Source organism: Anthonomus grandis, chromosome 22, assembly GCF_022605725.1.
Source record: "Anthonomus grandis grandis chromosome 22, icAntGran1.3, whole genome shotgun sequence".
NCBI classification, from domain to species: domain Eukaryota; kingdom Metazoa; phylum Arthropoda; class Insecta; order Coleoptera; family Curculionidae; genus Anthonomus; species Anthonomus grandis.
Window position 1 is genome coordinate 24,143,885 of NC_065567.1, and position 16,309 is coordinate 24,160,193.

Genomic DNA, 16,309 nt, shown 5'->3' on the forward strand with positions numbered 1-16,309 from the left:
ATCTTTTGATACATTCAAGGTAGACTCAACAAATTTCAAAGCAATCTAATACATGTATCGAAGCAGGATAGTTGGATTATAACATTTGGTATGTGAATATTGTATTTTATATTTAACCATTTTTAACAAGTATTTAGATTGTTTAAATAAAATTTTCAAAGAGGTAGTCCTTTTTCTTGATAAATACCTAAATAAATCATATCAGTCACTACCCCCGATTCAGAGTCAGCATAAAATAGAGGATATTTTTTACTCTCTAGGGGTAAATTTTTCACTGTGTTCAGATACAGTTAAATTAAAACCAATTAAAAAAAATGGATCTTGGTTTTCCTGGAAAATTTTTTACAAAATCCTGCTCCTAACATACACCAATTGAACCAAGACTTATGAGACACTCTATATACTTATAATGGGGCAAGGTACATGCAGCTTTTGCTTGAAAGATTTGTTTTCCTTTCTAACTAAATATATTACTCACAGCAGTATCAGGCTCGGAAGTATTCTCCTCCAATAAAAACCCACCTCCCGTGTCCTTGTACTTGGTTGTTCCAATCTTGATTGTGTTGTTTTTATCAATTGAAACCACTTCCCTATAAAAAACCGATTTTAACAAAGTTATTAAGGGTTAACACTAGAAAACTAACGGTTTTGCATAGGGATGTTGGCAAAGTTTGCTGTTCTTCCTGGCAATGGCTTTTTGGCGGTTTTTTTCAATGCGATCTTTAAGGTATTTCGGAAGTTCTTCTTCAGTTTTATTGCTACTAGTTTCTCCTTGAGACATTTTATGATATTCACAACTGGGTTGTTAAAAATAATGACTATTTTGACTGTATCATGCAAATTGTTTTGAATTTGTTGTTGTTGTTAAGAATAATGAGTTTGTTGCTGTTGTTATAAATGACTTTTAGGGCAAGCAAATATTTGGTGGTTCTTGTGGTTGTATTATGGGTTTTAAGTAGTTTATTTTTTATCCCTTCTCGCTTCTATTTTGTCTTGTAAATGTTTCTGTATTTTATGGTTATGTTTGCCTATACCCTACAGTGTTGCCAGGTATTATTAATTTTTGCGCGCCATTTTTGACATGGAAATAAAGTTAGAGGGCGCCAATGCCACCAAAAAGCGGTTTTTTTCACTTTTCAGGGGCAAATAAATTCTTTTTTACTAGTAGTAGGTTTTTTTGTATGTCTCTAACTTTCTTCCTGCAGGTTTTACAAGCTTCTTGATGAATGAGACCAAAATTGTAGAGAAATTAAATTCTCTTCATTTCTTGCATAACTTTCGACCAAAGTATGAGAACAGGGACCATTTTTTTAAATTTTTAAATGCTATATTGACTATACAACGGTTCTGGGTGTTCTATTATATTATACCTAATGGTTTTTTTGTGAGTGAAAAATGTTTAATTAAAAACAATAGTTAAAGATACCTGATTAACATACAGACAAACCCAACCGTGGGAGGACCCGGCACTCGCACAAAAAACTAAATATTAACCATTAGTCCACCGAGATCCCACAAATCAATTTTTTTAAAACTTTTATGTAACCATGAGAATGTAAGCAACAAACGGAATTAACCGTCCGATTCCTCGATTTATGCTCTTCTAAAGTAATGGAAGTTTTAAACACACGGGTCTCTTTTTACCCAGTAAAACTTTTAGACATAGACATTCACTATTTTGAAAAATCACATCAGTTATTGATCATATATAAAAACAACCGTGTTTAAATACAAATATTTAATTAAAAAATATAGGTACAAAAACAAAATACTTTACTAGGAAAGTACCAGTTTAAATTAAAAGCGCCACCTTTAGGCGTCCGGCGCATGTCCGAATATTTTAAACGCCATTTCAAATTTAAATGCGCCACTTTGGCAACACTGATACACTTCAGTTTGACGTACTGATAAATTAAAACATTTTGACATTGACAGGCGGTTCCGTTGAAGTCCTAGTAGAGATGTTGCCAAGTTAAAAATTTCGTTAATACTATTGACTTACAGAGATGGCGCTTTTTAAGCAGTTAATTAAGAACGGTAAAAATGCATAAATCCATATTAAGCGGATTAAAAATAAAATTGCATATTATTACAATACCAAATAGGTACCTTTCTATGAACTTAATGCACTCTATTTGAATTTTTGAATGCTTAAGTTTGCCGTTTGAGTCCCATAAAATTTGGATTTTTTTCACATAAACTATAGCCGAATCGAGTTGATTTTACGAACAAAGACAAGTTCTTGTCACGGTCACCTCATCACAAGAAAGCAAGGTGAACATGAAAATGTTAGTTTTATTGCTGTTAGCTAATTTTTTGCACAACCGAGCCTTTGCATGCGGATTTTTTTTTTTTGGTGGAACAGCCGTCTCTTTGAAACAAACAATTTTTTTCCTGCTGTATTCGCAATTATGTTGAGAAAGTACTATTAAGAGTAAACGATTTTGAAACTGATATAAAAAAAATAGCTCCTGGAGGTCATAAGAGGGGAAGTTTTATTTAAAAAATATAGCAGAAAAACTGCTCTATAGTTAACATTATTTATTTCTAAAAATACTAACGCACGACATAGAAATTAAACCAAAGCAAGTTCATATAAATAACATCGAACATGAACTTTCCACATTAAAACATTCTAGAGTTGCATGGATAAAAAACACTCTCATAAAAGATGATGATACAACATATTTTGCGATGGAATTAACCCACAACCTTCACTTGCCAAAATAACGCGGAACAATCTAACTGACGGTTTTTACGATCTTGTATCTGTTACGTTTATTCTGATAAATGCGTTTTAATCATTCCGATTTGTTTTAGATGTTGCTTTAACAATCAGTGATGTCATAACATCAGTTTATCCAAAAAACATGTTATTTATTTGGAAAAGTTGAGATTAGATTACTGTTTGTCGCATTTACTTTCTCTATTTTTTTTTCAATTTATGATATTTACATGAGGGTCTCCATTAAATTTACTATAAACATGCATTTTGGCTTGTATACTTTAACCATTAGTTTATTTACTTAACCAAATTGAAATTGTAATAATAATTTTTCAGTTTTATTATTTACTATGTTAGGAACAGAACCACAGGGTGTACAGTTATTATGGCGTCCTAAATGATCTTGAACCTTGAACCACATAATATTTGCTATCAAAAGATCACCCGAGATATCCATCATACCAATTGATAAAACACTGAATAATCTTTCTCCGAAACTAGCAAGGTCTAGAAAAAACTTGATAAATAATGTTCACCAAATCGCTTATTTAGAACACACCTCTCACCATCACATTGTAAACTTTGCCCCTCGTGATGTAATATTGAGCAAAACAGCGTTCCTTCTTTTTTTAATTAATGAGTTATAATTCTTTTATCCTCGCCTGACTTTTCGTTTATTCTTTGCACGTTTTATTTTAAAATAATAGAGCAAGTGAATGGGTCATTAAAATTAAAAAGTATGATTTGCAAACATCAATGTTGTTGTTTTTTTATTTTTAATTGCATCCAAGCAGATTCTTTAAATTGAATTGATTCTAATTAGTGTTATTACAGCTTCTTTTGTTTGACCCTGGAAATATACTACCGCATTAATAATTGCCTGCAAGTATATATATTTACAGGGTCTTCTCCTAACATAACATCGACCTGAAGATGAACTTTATCAATATATTCTGGACAAGAGGGAGCAAATGGGATTCGCATTTTCTCCGTTCGTTATCCATGCGACATTGAAATAATGTTATTTCAATTATTTAATTTTTTTTTTTTAACATCACACATAGCATGCGATATCCCCTGTATATACCTATTAAGTCCAGAAAGTGCAAAAAATATCGTGTATGTTCTATGTATATATATATTACACATTGAGATTATTACGGCATTAACGGCAACCCGGTTTTTACAATTGTTTGGTGTTCAAATGTTGTGTTTCTTTTTGTGTTCGGTGTTTGTTTTCACGTTTTGGGTGTTGAACTTACTTATCATCTTAAGAAATGGCCAAATTGCATTAGATCAGGTATATTATTTCATATTTTAGGGTTTCAATATAGACAAGAATTAATTTTTTTAATGGCTATTTTACTTGCTTCGGTCATGTATTCATGGACAAAGTGGGCGGCCATATTGTGCAATAAAACTTTTTTTTATGGCCTTTTGCAGTTGCAGTCTATCTTCACACTTTCCAAACTCCGTTTGGTTGATTTAATTTTAAGTTAAGCAATAAAGTCATTAATTTCTCTTAGAATGCCTTAAGAACAATATATAATATTAAATATTTGTTATATAAGAGTATGTAAAAAACTACATTGGTTATAATGTAATTTTTACTTCTATTTGTAATGTTCTGCCGCCCGAAATATACCGTTTATATACAGAACGGTTTTATTTTATAGGCGCGAACTTCCTTTTATTAAAATTAAAAGTTGTCAGTATTTTTGTGCCGAAAGTTTCCGAATTTCTGTTTTATTTTGTTATACTTACAAATGAATAAATAAATATACAGTGCATTTTTTTTATCTCGGGTCATAGGGTTTTACGTGTAATATTTTCAACCCCATGTCAGAACCTGTTCTATTTAATCGATAGGATTGAAACTTGGAACAAGTGAAGTCTAAGTTAACAGGCTTTAAAAAATCCCATTATTTTGCAAAAAAAATTGCGAGAAACCTATTTCAAATACGTTTTTCTGATGAAAAAGTTTGCTTTTTCTGCACCTCGTAACCTTCATTATCTTTACACTTCAAAGCAGATAGACAAATATCTGACAGTGACACAAAATAATTTCCTCAAAATCTCAAAAATATATTTTAAAAAATCAACAATAAACAAATAAAACCTTTCAAATAAATTGTTCAAAGTGACCTCCAAATTGAGCCAAACAAAAGCCCAGACAGTTGTAGAAATGTCTTTTCACATTTAGGAGCTGCCGGGGAGTAATGGTACGCGAAGCCTCGATAATTCTATTACGAAGTCCTTCGATATTGTTGGGTCTGCCTCTAACAATATCAAATACTTTCGATGATAGATAGCCCCAATAAAAGTTATCTAAAGGCGAAAGATCGGGGCTTCGCGCCGGCCATTTAGATGGCCCAAAACGTCCAATGCAGCGTCCTGGGAACGTGGCATTCAAAAACTCGGTAACAGTCGCTGCACTATGAGCTCCATCATGTTGAAAAATTATCCTGCCATTTTGAACAGCGTTTCCTAATGCTGAAATGACCTGCACCTGAAGTAATTCTAAATATTTTTCAGGCTACCCTCTATGAAAAATGGTCCAATTATTCGATCTCCAAGAATTCCTGCCCACACGTTAAGTTTCTGTCTTGTTTGGGTATGCGTTTCCTGGATGACGTGAGGATTTTCTCGCGCCCATATTCGAGTATTTTGTTTGTTGACTGTACCATTTGTACAGAAAGTACTTTCGTCTGAAAATAGTATTTTGTTTGTAATTGTGGGGTTGTTGTCAATTCGTTCCATCCACTGTTCACAAAACTGCATTCTAAGAAAATAATCATTAGGCAAGAGTTCTTGAACATTTCTAACTTTAAAAGATTTGTATTTTTCTTTTCTGATTGCCTTATAGCAACTACTCCTACTTTTTTCGGTAACTTCAGCAAACTGAGTAAGACTATTTGTTGGATTTTCTTCAACGGCCAAGCATACCTCCATTTTAAATTCTTCGTCTACTACAGTTTCGGTTCTTTTTCGTTTTAAGTGAGAACTGGCGATGCATCCAATCGTAATAAATTGTTCATGAAACCGTTGTACAGTTGATCTAGACGGGACGGGACGGTTAGGATAAGACACGGCAAAATTATCTACCACTTCTTGCGCCGACATTCCTCTAATGTATCTTGAAACCATCTCAATACGTTCCTCCGTAGTGTAAATCGACATTTTAAAGAGTTTTTGAACAATTTCAATGGAGCAATTTAAAAATTATTTTGTGTCACTGTCAGATATTTGTCTACCTGCTTTGAAGTGTAAAGATAATGAAGGTTACGAGGTGCAGAAAAAGCAAACTTTTTCATCAGAAAAACGTATTTTAAATAGGTTTCTCGCAAATTTTTTTGCAAAATAATGGGATTTTTTAAAATCTGTTAACTTAAACTTCACTTGTTCCAAGTTTCAATCCTATCGATTAAATAGAACAGGTTCTAATATGGGGTTGAAAATATTACACGTAAAACCCTATGACCCGAGATTTAAAAAAATGCACTGTATATTTGGAATTTAAGTAAAAATATTTTTTCTCAATCTTCATGTCCTGAAAAACTATATTAAGACCTTAAAGTTACTTATCCTATTTTAGGTGAATTTAAATGATCTAAAATAGTCTTTAAACGTCGTCCTATGTAAATATTTGACGTCTTTCAGAAGCCTTTTTCAATTCTGTTTAAGACGTCTTTAAGCCTTCATTTAAGACTTCATTTTGGATGTGACATTTGTACGTTACTTTAAGGTAGTAAGGACGTCAGAATGATTTGTCTAGAAAGTACGAAAAATGACGTATTCAAGACGTCATTTTGTTACCTATACTCTATTTCAGAAGTGTGTAGAGCAATAAAACCTCATTAGGTATGCAAAAGTGGTACCTGGTGATCCACCAATATTTTATGCCACTACCTTAGTTGGGTATTAGTTTCAATGTAAAATTCTTTCTTTTCGTTGATTGCAGGTAGTGCCACCCGGTTTTGGGTCAATTTATGAGTTTTGCCCATTGTTACCCACTGATAAACATTGAAAACGGTTCGCCAAAGGCGTGCAACTGGGACTTGTTTTTTACCTTATAATTAATGTACTTAAATGCTATTTTATTTTAGAAAGTTACTTTTGTTTAAATGGAATAATATATTTTTTTCACAAATTTATTGAACATAATATGTAGAGTAAAACAGTTGAAAATGTCACTTTTGGATCTGGCACTTTTTGAACAGTGTATAACAATTTTAAATTATAATAGATTGTAGTCTTCTTCGTCATCTGACGAACTGTCATCACCTCTTGACATTTTAATTAAAGGATCGACTGTCTGATCGATGAGGTTGTCAAGATCCCACATTTTGTCCTCTTGCTTAATTACATGCTGGACTGCTTTTCGCCAATTCTCTGGTGTCGCTTCCGTAATGGCTTGGTCAAACAGTAGCTTAACATCTTTCATTTTAAAAGTCGTGTTTTGTCTTGCTACAAATCCTTTTACCTGCGCCCATATCAGTTCTATAGGATTTAGTTCGCAATGATATGGCGGTAAGCGCAGTACAGTTATATTATATTTTTCGGCTATATCTTCCACGGCGTATTTCATGAAACGAGTTTTGTGTAAGTTTGCTATTGCCAGCAGTTCATTTTTTATCAAATTTGCTTCAAACGCAATACCTTTTGCAGTCAGCCAATCGATAATTTCTTGCTTTCTCCAACTTGAAGTTGGCGTCTTCTCTATTCGCCGTGAATGATAGCTTGCGTTATCCATAACCACCACCGAATTAGCCGGAAGAAATTTTATCATTTCACCAAAATAGTCCTCGAAAACGTCTGAGTTCATGTCTTCATGGTAATCTCCTGTGCGAGTCGACTCAAAGGTTAGCAGACCTTCTTTTAAAAATCCCTCTTCGCTTCCAATATGTGTGATTATAAGTCTTTTTCCTTTTCCCGAAGGTACTTTAATACCCGTAGACAGGCCTTCTATGAAAGCTTGGCGAGCACTGGTTATATTTTTGTCTTGCCACATTTTTTGGACTATATAACCTTCGTTAATCCACGTCTCATCAAGATAAAAAACTTTTTTTTGCTCCCTGCGGTACTGCTTGATACTTCTCAAGTATTGTCGTCTCCAACAAACAATTTCGTCGCTCTCCAGTAAAAGTGCTTTGCGGTTATGCTTTTCCCAGGCAAAATCCATATTTTTTAAAGTTTTCCATAAAAGTTTTCTACTTATCAACGGAATACTGTCATCTCGGCCAAGCTCCATTAAAATTTTGTCTAGGGTGGGTATTTCCTTTTTAAAATAAAAAGAGTGAACTTTTCTTCGAATTATACATTTAGCATTTTCATCAAGGACTTTTGTAGGTCGTCCTGGCTTTTGCTTGGGAGATTCCACTTGACCTGCTACGCTACTTTTCTTTCCCGCAACAATTTGAAAATGGTGGACTTTCCAATTCCACTCATTCGAGAACATTTTTCAACAATTTCTTGCACAGTAAAACTAGGGTAATCGTGTTTTATGCAATCATGTACATTTAAAATAATAACTTTTTCACTCAGCGATAGTGGAGAATTTTTAGTACATCTTTTCGTTGGACTGAATACCTCCATTTTTTAAATATTGGGATAATAATATTGTGATTACACTACAGCGTAGCAGTGACTACTAACGTTTAAAATATGATTTAAAAGTATTTATAGTCTGTATATATTACCTGACCCCATTTTTGCATGTTACAAAGCGTTAAAAGATAGGTACCTATACAAAAGGATTAAAAGTATTTATTTAGTATTTAATCTCTTTCAAAATAAAGGCATTTAATCCGTGAAAATTAAATTCATAAATATTATAAGTACCTGCGCCTATGAACTACCACGAAATGTAGCCAAACAGAACGGAATTCCCCAGTTTATTGCTCTATACACTTCTGAAATAGAGTATAGGAAATTATGCATATATGGTACATCCAAAACATGTTTCATGGATATAGGTACCTATATACCTTAGAAATATTTGTATATTCTATGAAGATACATGTAACATATACATAGAATATAATAGCTGTTTATGAGAGATCAATAGAATATAACCCTTGGATATAGTTTAAATATCTAGTATATTCAGGATATACACTGTACATACTAATAGTATATTCCATGTATTACCTAGTGTGTGACAGATGTATCTTTATTTCATATCCATAAAATAAACAGAGCTTTAAAAATAGACATTATATGTATATACGTCAGGATATTATGAATATACATAGCATTTACATATAATATATGTTTGCTAGGTGGGATAGCACATAAATAAAACAGGAATTGTTTGGACTGAAAAACAAAATAATGACCACAAGACGTGTCAGAATAATAAATTATTTTTTTAAGGGTGGTAATTGACAGCATGTAAGATGCCTCAATTTGTATGGAGAAATTGATGTTGGAAGTCGAAAAAAAATGAGATTTTCAAGGTGAGAATGTTCTGAAACAGAGGGAGTTAGAGATGTGAAAATTGGATCACAGATTCTTTTCATCAAATTATTGGATCATTCCAGGATGTTCTCCTTTAAAAAAAATGTCATTTTCAGGGACAAAATGCTTGTATCTCAGAAGATAAAGTTAATATGACTCAAAACATTCCATGTTAATTTTTTTTGAGAGGAGAAGAGAGTTTTTTTTGGAAATTTGAGGAATTGCTTTTTTCTTCTTTAGGGTTCAACCGCCTAATAGAATTCAATTGCTTGCCAAAAGTGACGAAAGCTTAGAAGACTGGTCAATCCTGGATCTATAGAGTTGGATCTTGCACCTTCTTAGTTTCAGGAAAACAATTTAATTTCCTAAAACATGTCATTATCATCTTCATCAATCAGCAGAAACTGAAAATTGTTTTCACATCTACTAATTAATCAATCAAACTGTATCTTTGCACTTTGAGCACGTAAGAAAAGTAAAAGTTTTTAATCTGCGAGGTCAAAGTAAATCAAACCTTAATCCATTACATCGCGAGTGATTAACAAAACAAACATTTTGGGGACAAAGTATTATGATGATTGTTTTTTTGGAATTTTTTAATACGTCGATACAAGCGGATGTGCGATTACCCAACATTGTAAATGTCAGTCACTTCGCCCGAAGTGTAAACATTGTAGCGAATTGTGAAATGCGATTGGTCGGAATTGGAGGTGTATTTGCCACACCGTCGCCGCTAGAACCATAACAAATTTATTCGAAGACCATGACTGTCTCGTTTTTTTTCTCTTTATTATCAAGTAAATAGAGATTAAGTTTGAAAACGAAATGTGAGCGTGTTTTCGATTTAATAACAGTCGATTAGTGAACCGGGAAATACGTCAAACAACTAAATTAAACCGATTAGGATAATATCAATAAAAAGAGATCAGCAAGAGACGCGAATAGTACATTGCGGAAACTTACTCGATTGGATTTTGATTGACGGCAGATTAAACTACTGCTTGAAAATTATTATTCGTCTTATTTTTATAAGAGATTCAACTAAAATTGTTTATTAAGCTTTTCTTACTAGAAGTGCTATGACCGTTAACTTAAAATTGAGTTATGCGCACACGAAAATGCCCAATCAAGAAAAGCTATGCGCTGACAGCGAAGAATTAAATTCACGCATACTGTTTAGTTTAATTTAGGACAAAAATTATAATTGCGAGGCAAATTTATGTTTGGATATTCTGAACATGTTTTTGAGGGCCAAAACGCGATTTAGGTGGTTAGGGCAGATTTTAACAATATTTTCAAAAAAAAATAATGACAATATCTTAAAAGGGACAAAACTGAAATACTGTGAATGTTACAGGACAAATATTTCCTGGTTAAGAGTAATTAATATCAATAATATAACTGTCCACTGCACTTCGACACGGTCATGTCATGGTCATATTGGACCAAACAACCGTTAATATATTTAAAAAAAGAACTATAGTTTTGTAAGAATTTGTTTTTTTTTTATAGAATATTATTGTTTATTAACCAAGATAAACTTAAACAGAATCAATCAGAGATTAATTGAAAGTTAAATTAATTAACTATAAAATACGCTATAAATAATATTCAAGGTAAAATGGTCGATGGCCCGAAATGATACCATGTCCCGTGAACGTACGGATAAAATTATAATTATACGGGGTGTTGCTCCGTTATGTGACTATAGTAATTAAACCTGATACCTGTTCAATATCGAACATTCTCAGAACGTTTTTTTTTTTGTATTTTTCTGAAATGAATTATTAAAAAAAAAAAAAACGTTTTCGAGTCAAGATTTCATATGTGCTAAGAATAGTGCAAGATATTGTATTGTAAAAATTATGCGATAGGCCCCAAATTTCCGTTATTTTTTACATGTAAACGTGCAAACTTACACACACTAACAATGATTTAGCAACTATTTGGTGCTAATCAGTTCTAAAGAAAAAAAAGGTCGCTTGATGTTTATTTAATTACTAATATTCTTTTTACATGAGTTTTGTTACGACGCACAGTCTAAAATAAATAATATGTATGTATGATATAAATTGGAAAGGATCAACCCTTGAAGCTATTTTCCTTTTTATTTGTATTCCATTAAAGTCTTTTTGTTCGTCATATTTTATATACACATTGCCCAACATGCACATTTCAAATCCTTTATTTTAATACTAATATTTTATGGCATTCCACATATTTAAAATATTATTAATCTTACAATCTTCTAAAAGTATTTAAAGTAATGTTTTATTTTATTCCAGGCATTTGAAATAATTTTTTTATATATTCCAGGTTTAAGTTATGTCTTATGTATTTTAAGCATTGAAATCTGAATAATTTGTCATTATAATTTCCTTAACTTCAGGGCTGTAATTCCATTCATTATTTTAAATATTGTCTATAAAAATACAAGTAAAATCTATATTGTTGTGACAAATTCAACAAAATAAGTAACTAATTATAAAAGTATAAACAGGTCATATTGCAAATTCAGCATAACGCACTCTAACAAAGCAATTTTTTTTAAAATCATTGTAATTTGTGTGCCAAACTTGACGCATTTCATTAACATGATTATTATTAATTTCATGCAGTTTTACGTATAGACAGACAATTCATTTATGCAATGTCTAACTGATTCACGATTTTTTTTTTTGTTAAAGTAACACTTGAAACGTTCGCACTCCATTATATCTTAAACTTGCAGTTCGCCCACTTAACTAAGATAGTTCCACGTTGTGGGCTGGTGTTAATATACAAATATTTGCAACGCAAATTATTATTTAATATTTCTGTATGTAGAAACATTTATATTCCACCTACGTGAGCAAGCTGGCAGCCAGACTTTCGGATCTCTTAGGAAAATTTTCGCAATTTCTTTTTAGTTGACTTTTATGCGAACTAAAAATAGTTATATAGGAAAACATTAAGAAAAATCCAGGGAAACACTTTTAATGATTTTTGGACAAAGTAATCAAATAGGAATCCAATGATTTTATGAGAAGAGTTTGCGTTTCAATTTTCACCACTCTAACTCCTTAAGTTTCAGAGATATGACCATTATTATGATCTCTAGAATTGTCATTTTTTTTCCAAATGCCAATGTTAATATTTTCAATTGTAATTTTTTTTATATAGCGGTCAAATATGTATTCAGTGATTCTCTGAGAAGATTTTGTATTTTAATTTTCACCTCTCTAACTCCTTAAGATTCAGAGATATGAAATTAAAGATCGCTAGGACTTTAATATTTTTAAAGATTTTATTTCTTAACTTAATTAATTTTTAATTAATTTTTGGGCAAAATGCTGAAATAGGTATCCAATGATTTTACGAGAAGAATCTGTGTTTCAATTTCTAAGTTTCTAGTTTTGGAGATATAAATGACCCCATATGATCAATTTTTTTTAAAGAATTTTTTTCCAAATTCCAAGATTAATTTTTTAACTTCTAATATATTTTAGGCAAAATGCTGAAATAAATATCCAATAATTTTATGAGAAGAAACTATGTTTTAATTTTTACCTCTCTAAGTCTTCAAGTTTCAAAAATCTGAGCATGTAGTCACTTAAATTTTTTTTCTTTTAAGATTCTTTTTTTAACTTACGAGGTTAATTTGTTTACTTTTAATGATTTTTAGATAAAATGCCCATATAGATGTACAATGGATTTATGAGGAAAATCTGTGTTTCAATTTTCACCTCTCTACCTCCTCAAGTTTCAAAGATATACGCATATGGTCCTTAGAATTGTCAACCTTTATATAATTTTTTTTTTGTTCCAATTTCCAAGGATAATTTTTTAACTCTTAATGATTTCTGGGCAAAATACTGAAATAGGTGTTCAATGATTTTATGAAAAGAACCTGATGTGTTTTAATTTTCACATCTCTAGTTTTCTTGGGTTCCGAGATATAAGCATATGATCCTTAGAATTGTCAATTTTTTTTAAGATTTTTTCTATAACTTTCAAAGTTAATTTCTTTACTATAATAGGTATCCAATGATTTTCTGAGAAGAATTTGTGTTTTAATTTTCACATCCCTAGCCATCTTGGTTTCAGAGATATAAGCACATGATCCTTAAAATTGTCAATTTTTTTGTAAAGATTTTTTCCCAACTTTTAAGATTAATTTTTTGACTTTTAATGATTTTTGAGCAAAATGCTGAAATAGGTGGTCAATGATTTTATAAGAAAAATCAGTGTTTTAATTTTTACGTCTCTAGCTTTCTTGGTTTTAGAGGCATTGGCACCATATCTATAAAATTCTTAATATTTTTTTTAATTAAATCTTTTAAGTACTTTTCAGAATTAGGGGTGTGGCTCATATCTCAACATATACATGACTTGCGCATAGGCCTTAAATAAAAATTAAATAAAAAGACAGGTCGATGGTGAGATTCGAACCTGGCTAAATCAAACTAAATTAATATATATTTTTTTTAAGTAAATAACTTGTATTTAGTAGACACTTTTCCACTTGACTGGTTTGTTTAAGAGACCACAATCTCATATTATCTACAACGAAATGAAAAACTACTGGTCATATTTTTATCTCTTTTATTACTTACAATAAGCCAAGCAAATACATGATACGCCGTGTAGATTATAGTAGCGTTAAAACATTTTTGGATTTTATTTGTTTCAGTTGACAAAATGGAAATTTATTTCAAATGTTCACGTCTGATTTGAATAATGAACCCAAAACAGTTTCTATAGTCTAAATTTGTTATTAAACATTTGATTTACGTCAAGGCTGGCCAAACCTACAAGGTTAATAACAAACTTTAAAAAATATATATATCGAATTATGTAGTACATGAAAACAAGCTGGGCGACATCCACTCAGTACGACTGAACAATTCAAAATAAAACCGTCAGTAGTGTCAGTACAGGTGCGCAGGTAAGCGCATGCTTCTCTTTGAGATTACATACTTTTCAGTGCCTACTATATATACTTCACGAAAATTTATAAATATTGAATAGTGATTAAATTTTTCACCAGTATTGTTTAAATACTACGTTAGTGCGAATTTAAAGATTCAGAGCGCCACATTTTTTTGGTTATTATTATTAATATTGTTTTTAGTAATAGTGTCAATTAATACTCGAGCCAAATGGATCTAGGAGACGTGTCATCTAGGACTAACCTGTTGGGAAGTAGTACAATCTATAGGCCTACGGTACAACCAAGGTTAGTATAGTATAGTATTAACCGAAATTTTATATTATCTATTTTAAATTGTCGAATGTGGTTATTGGTCTAGTTTTGATTAGGCTGAAATGTTTTTTCTCAGCGTCTAAATTATGCAATGGTTTGTTGTTTATCTATAATCGAATTTTTAAATCCTTAACAGTGTTGAGATAAATTTGTTGTTATATTCCAATGCTGTTTAACTTGCATTCTAATTTTCAAAACTCTAACTCAAAAAATAAATTTTTATAAAAGTCATTATCGACTTTATACATATGTTTCAGTGCATATAGAATAACAAACAAACTATTCATGTGGTTGTATTGGCCTTAATAAGGGTCAAACATTTGCAATGCCCAAACGGGTTTTCAACTCAATTATAGATTTATTACGCAAGAAACGAACGTTTTGCAGCATTTGGATAATTTATAACTCTTAGACCAATTTATTGGTCTTTAATGGCCGCTTTATCGTATGCCATCTACGTTTCAACCCGATCTGACAAAATAGACTTTTAATGCTGAATAATCAGTTATTTTTTTTACTTCACATTCTTATTTCCTGTTTTGCCTGATAATTAGATTACAAAAAAAACAAATGTGCAAATGGTTTCCTGCTTTTTTGTATATCAGGAGCGAGTGGGTATCTTTAAAACAAATGGCTATAATAAGCAAAATATAGATTATTTAAATAAGTTTTTAGGCAGAAAGCTTTTAGGCAGTAAGTGCGAATTGGTTCGCAGGTTTTCATTTGGCATTGATGGAGGTTCTAATATATTTGCACTTTAGACTGACCTTGAGTCTAGTTAAGAATTTCTTTTTGTAAAAAGTGATGACTATAGTATTTAAACACTAAGGTAGATTTTGTATGTTCTTCCATTAAGTTATCACAGTTCATTGGCAAAAGAAATTGGGGGGGAGTTTCTATCCTCTAAAAGGAGAATAATTATGGAGTAATAATAACGCTTATTATTTACCATACAAAGTTAATTATTAAAGTAAATAAAAAGCAATGTATTAGACTCTTATATAAGGTGCAAGTTCTGTTCTAAATTAATTAAAGGTATTGGTAAAAATAGTCTCTGTTTACACATATTTAAGGGAAAATATGAACATATAAGAAATACATACGAACAAGGTAAAGATATGACATGTCATATTTTTGGTCAACTTTAGTGATGGTCATTTAGAATTGATGATGTGACATTTTGTTTTTATTTTTCTAAGTCCGATATAAATTGAGTGAAAAATTGTATACAAAATAATACCTTTGTACTATTTAAAAATTCGTACTGCAACCACCATGCAATTCCTCCAGTTATCACAGTTCTTGCATTTAATCTGGCTACGATCTGTTCAGTAACTTCTGAGCCATTAATTTTTCTAACAAAGTTTGATAATTGACACGGTCAAACGCTTCTGAAAAGTCACTGTAAACAGTATTTACCTCACTACAAAATGAAAAAATGAAATGAAAATGTCTCAAAAAGTTTGGATATTCATCTGAGGATACTTATAGGCCTATAACTTGTAATTAGCTTGTTATCTCCAGTTTTCAAAATGGGTGTGATAAAAAATATTATTAGAACCAGGATCTTTGTTAGTATCCAATGTACTCATCCCAGAGTAAATTGCAGATATTGGAATGGTAAAGGGAAAGATATTTATATTATCTAGATTCTAGTCATAGGATCATTATGGTTCATTTAAGTGGAAACAATTTAGTGATGCGAGGCTTTTGGCCACGCATAAGGCATTTTTAGTACAATTTCAATATAAAATTGAGTGATAAATAATAAAAAATGTTAATAGAATTTTGTACTATTTAAAATTTTGCATTAAAAACGTCTCGCCTCACCATGTAATTCCTCCAATTATCACAATTCTTGCATTTGAAATACTTTAGTA

At 31.3% G+C, this 16,309-nt stretch overlaps 2 protein-coding genes across 3 annotated transcripts in view; one reads left to right on the forward strand and one right to left on the reverse strand.

Moving 5' to 3' along the window:
* LOC126748206 (DNA repair protein complementing XP-A cells homolog) overlaps nucleotides 1-16,309 on the reverse strand; it is a 40,002-nt gene that overhangs the window by 2,577 nt on the left and 21,116 nt on the right. For both annotated transcript variants that reach the window (XM_050457280.1, XM_050457279.1), the window contains exons 2-3: nucleotides 645-797; nucleotides 479-590 (exon numbers count right to left, since the gene is read on the reverse strand). In XM_050457280.1, the coding sequence (XP_050313237.1) occupies nucleotides 479-590; nucleotides 645-781 (249 nt within the window). In that variant the 5' untranslated portion in view covers nucleotides 782-797. The remainder of the gene's footprint in view (nucleotides 1-478; nucleotides 591-644; nucleotides 798-16,309) is intronic.
* Nucleotides 14,197-16,309, forward strand: part of LOC126748205 (facilitated trehalose transporter Tret1-like) — a 34,950-nt gene continuing 32,837 nt past the window's right edge. Inside the window, exon 1 of the mRNA XM_050457276.1 lies at nucleotides 14,197-14,402. Within this exon, the coding sequence (XP_050313233.1) occupies nucleotides 14,326-14,402 (77 nt within the window). The 5' untranslated portion in view covers nucleotides 14,197-14,325. The remainder of the gene's footprint in view (nucleotides 14,403-16,309) is intronic.